This window comes from Sinocyclocheilus rhinocerous, unplaced genomic scaffold, assembly GCF_001515625.1.
Source record: "Sinocyclocheilus rhinocerous isolate Xijiao unplaced genomic scaffold, SAMN03320098_v1.1 scaffold1338, whole genome shotgun sequence".
NCBI lineage: Eukaryota > Metazoa > Chordata > Actinopteri > Cypriniformes > Cyprinidae > Sinocyclocheilus > Sinocyclocheilus rhinocerous.
In genome coordinates this window covers 628,669-631,779 of record NW_015632722.1, presented here as the reverse complement: position 1 = coordinate 631,779, position 3,111 = coordinate 628,669, and the positions used below count along the sequence as shown (strand labels likewise).

At 40.6% G+C, this 3,111-nt stretch overlaps 1 protein-coding gene across 1 annotated transcript in view; it reads left to right on the top strand.

Annotated features, from left to right (window-relative positions):
* The first annotated feature begins 290 nt into the window (after positions 1 to 290).
* LOC107742864 (homeobox protein NOBOX-like) overlaps positions 291 to 3,111 on the top strand; it is an 8,652-nt gene continuing 5,831 nt past the window's right edge. The window contains exons 1-5 of the mRNA XM_016555937.1: positions 291 to 1,257; positions 2,093 to 2,199; positions 2,293 to 2,381; positions 2,470 to 2,573; positions 2,838 to 3,021. Coding sequence (XP_016411423.1) covers positions 291 to 1,257; positions 2,093 to 2,199; positions 2,293 to 2,381; positions 2,470 to 2,573; positions 2,838 to 3,021 — 1,451 coding nt within the window. The remainder of the gene's footprint in view (positions 1,258 to 2,092; positions 2,200 to 2,292; positions 2,382 to 2,469; positions 2,574 to 2,837; positions 3,022 to 3,111) is intronic.

Here is a 3,111-nt window from a genome sequence, read left to right as displayed (position 1 = left end):
TATACCCATAGCTGCAAAGTGTTTTTTTTGCTTGTTTGTGAACTCCACATTTTATTCTTTGAATCTAATATAACAACTATATGAAAGCAAAATATTTGTGCTCCACAATTAAATAGTTTGACCTATAAAGTAATTTCACAACGAAAAATTGTCACTGGGGGGGGGAAAGGCCTTTGCAATCAAAGTCTGAGAGTTCTTAATGTAAGACGGATAATAATGCTCCTTTTTTGATAGGATGCAGAATCAGTTCTGAATTGATGAAGAGTTCATTCATATCATTCTTTTCTGGAATGATACAATTGTCTTTTTTATACAATGTCATATTTACAGATGGTCCATGTCCTCTGTGTGAGGAGGATGAGCAGAGAAGGTATTGTAGATATGGAAACACCGAGCAAGATAATGAGAGAGAAATAAACAGTGATGTAAAAGAGGTGGAAGACAAGGAGTCACATGAGTTCAAGAGGGACTCTCAGGTGAAACTAGAGGAAATAACTGAGGAGAATTGGACAGCAGGTCAAGAACCTGAAGATAGGAAAATGGAGATGGAAGAGGAAGAAAACAAAACTGAAGACGTCAAACAGAAAAATGAAAAAGACACAGAGGATGACGAAGAGACAAACAAAAAAGTAGATAATGTAGAAGCCGGTGAAAAATATAGCAAAGATGAGCAGGAAAGTACATTAGGTTTCAAAAATGATGAAACAAAGACAGATGATGATGATGCAGAGGCAAACGACTTGCTGGTGCCGCCTCTAGAGGATGACTGTATTTTGCAGATGGGCCCAGACTGCACCATAGACCTGGTGATGGTGTGTGATGAGTCGGTGGAGAGATGTATAAATGAAGACCTTTTGTTATGCCCCCCCAAATCTTCAGATCTGCCCCAGCAGCCCCCTATAATCTTCCCACCCAGACCATTATCTATCACATTACCCCCTCAAAATACCACAGTACTCCCCTTTCAACCCCAGTCTCTACTTCAACCTCACGTCCCACCACAGGCCCAGCTGGAGGCCCCATGCTTGGGCAAACGGCCCTATGGAAGCAGCACCGATGTACCCACCGGACAGCTGGAGGTGACGCTGCGGCAGGTGTACAGCACTCGCCGCTACACCCGTTTTGCCAGCAGAGCGGCCCCTCTCATACCTCTGGCCTCAGTTGGTGGACAAACCAGCAGTCAGGCTTTACCCTCTATCAGCATGGATGCTCCTCTAATGCCTCCGAAGAAGAAAACCCGCACCTTCTACAGCACCGGTGAGAGAACGTACATATTAAAGGCATAGTTCACCCAGAAAATAAAATTCTGGCATCATTTACTCAGTTTCATGTCATTTTAAACCTGTATAACTTACTTCTGCAGAAACACAAAAAAATATATTTTGAAAAATGTCTGTGGGTTTTTTTTTTTTCATCCATACAATATAAGTCAATGGGGTCCAATGTTGTTTTGGACCCCTACAGACTTTCTTTGTATGGACGAAATATCTTATTCTGTGTCCCACGGAAGAAATGCTTGTATTTAATATAGTGTTTATTGTCTATATAAAGAAGTCTCTTATGCTCACCAAAGCTGCATTTATTTGATAAAAAATATAGTGAAACAATAATATTGTGAAATATTATTACAATTCAGAACAACTGTTTTCTATTTTAATAAATGAAATTTCTTCCTGGAATGGCAAAGCTGAATTTTCAGCAGTCATTACTCCAGGCTTCAGTGTCACATGATCCTTCAGAAATTATTCTAATATGCTGATTTGGTGATAAAGAAAAAAAAATCTTATTATTATCAGTGTTGAAAACAGTTGTGCTGCTTCATATTTGTTTTTAGAAAATGTGATCCATTATTGTTAGGATTCTTTGATAAATAGCAATTTAAAAAAAACAGCATTTATTTGAAGTAGAAATCTTTTGTCACATAATACATGCCTTTACTGTTACTTTTGATCAATTTAATGCAGCCTTGTTGAATAAAAGTATTATTATTATTATTTTAAATCTTACTGGCCCCAAATGTTTAAATGATACTGTATCAGTTTACACAAAAAAAGGAAAAAAACTGAAGCAGCAAAAACTGTTTTCAACATAGATCAGTTGGAGGAGCTGGAGCGTGTGTTTCAGGACGATCACTACCCTGATGGAGACAAGAGAAAGGAGATCGCTGCCACCATTGGTGTTACGCCCCAGAGAATCATGGTCACTGTTCATGGGCATCCATTCCTTAGGATCTCATTAAATGAATCTAAATGCATACAAGTGTCAATAATTGTTCTCTGATCCTCACATCAGGTGTGGTTTCAGAACCGTCGAGCCAAATGGAGAAAAACAGCAAAAAAACCTCCTGCTAGTCGGGGTCAACCTTCTGTCCAGGTCAACAGGTGAGTGACCCCACTGACGCAATGCAGCTAACATGCTGTGTGATGCGATGCATATAGTTGTTTATATAATTCATTTGTGTGTGTGCAGGTCACAAATTCCCTCAGCTCCTGCTGTTACATCTCAGCATGCCAAACCTGGAAACACACTTCCCCCCTACAGTACCATCCGGACCAGCTGCACTAGTCCACCAGGTCACATACTCAAACATACACCTAAACAGTTTAATTAAGCTGTATTTTAGGGCTTAAGCTATTTAATTCAATTATGCGTTACGGATTAAACTCTTTAGTTAACCTAAGGACTACAGGACTTAAGCCATTTAATTAAACTATTTAATTAGAACAAATTGAAAACGTCAGATATTCCAAATATGGACACCTGTTTTTTGTGCATATGCAATTTTCTATGCGCATCAGGTCCAGCTTGTGTTGATGTGGCACCTTGTGTGTCTCAAGGAGGTTTTTTGGAGTACATGCCCCCTCCCATGCACAGTCCTCCTCCGATACGGCGTGCTTCCCTGCCTCTCATCACGGCATACAACCCCCCTTCTCATACCGTGTCCCTGCTGCTGGACACACCTGAACACAGTGAGCCCAGCTCTGCAGACACAATGCCACTGAGTTTGCAGACCGACACCGGGTTAGTATGAAACTAGGTTACTCATCGCCTGCACTTCCTTTGTTAACCACTAGACGTCGGCACAGAGCAAAGTGGAGGTGTGTGTACTAC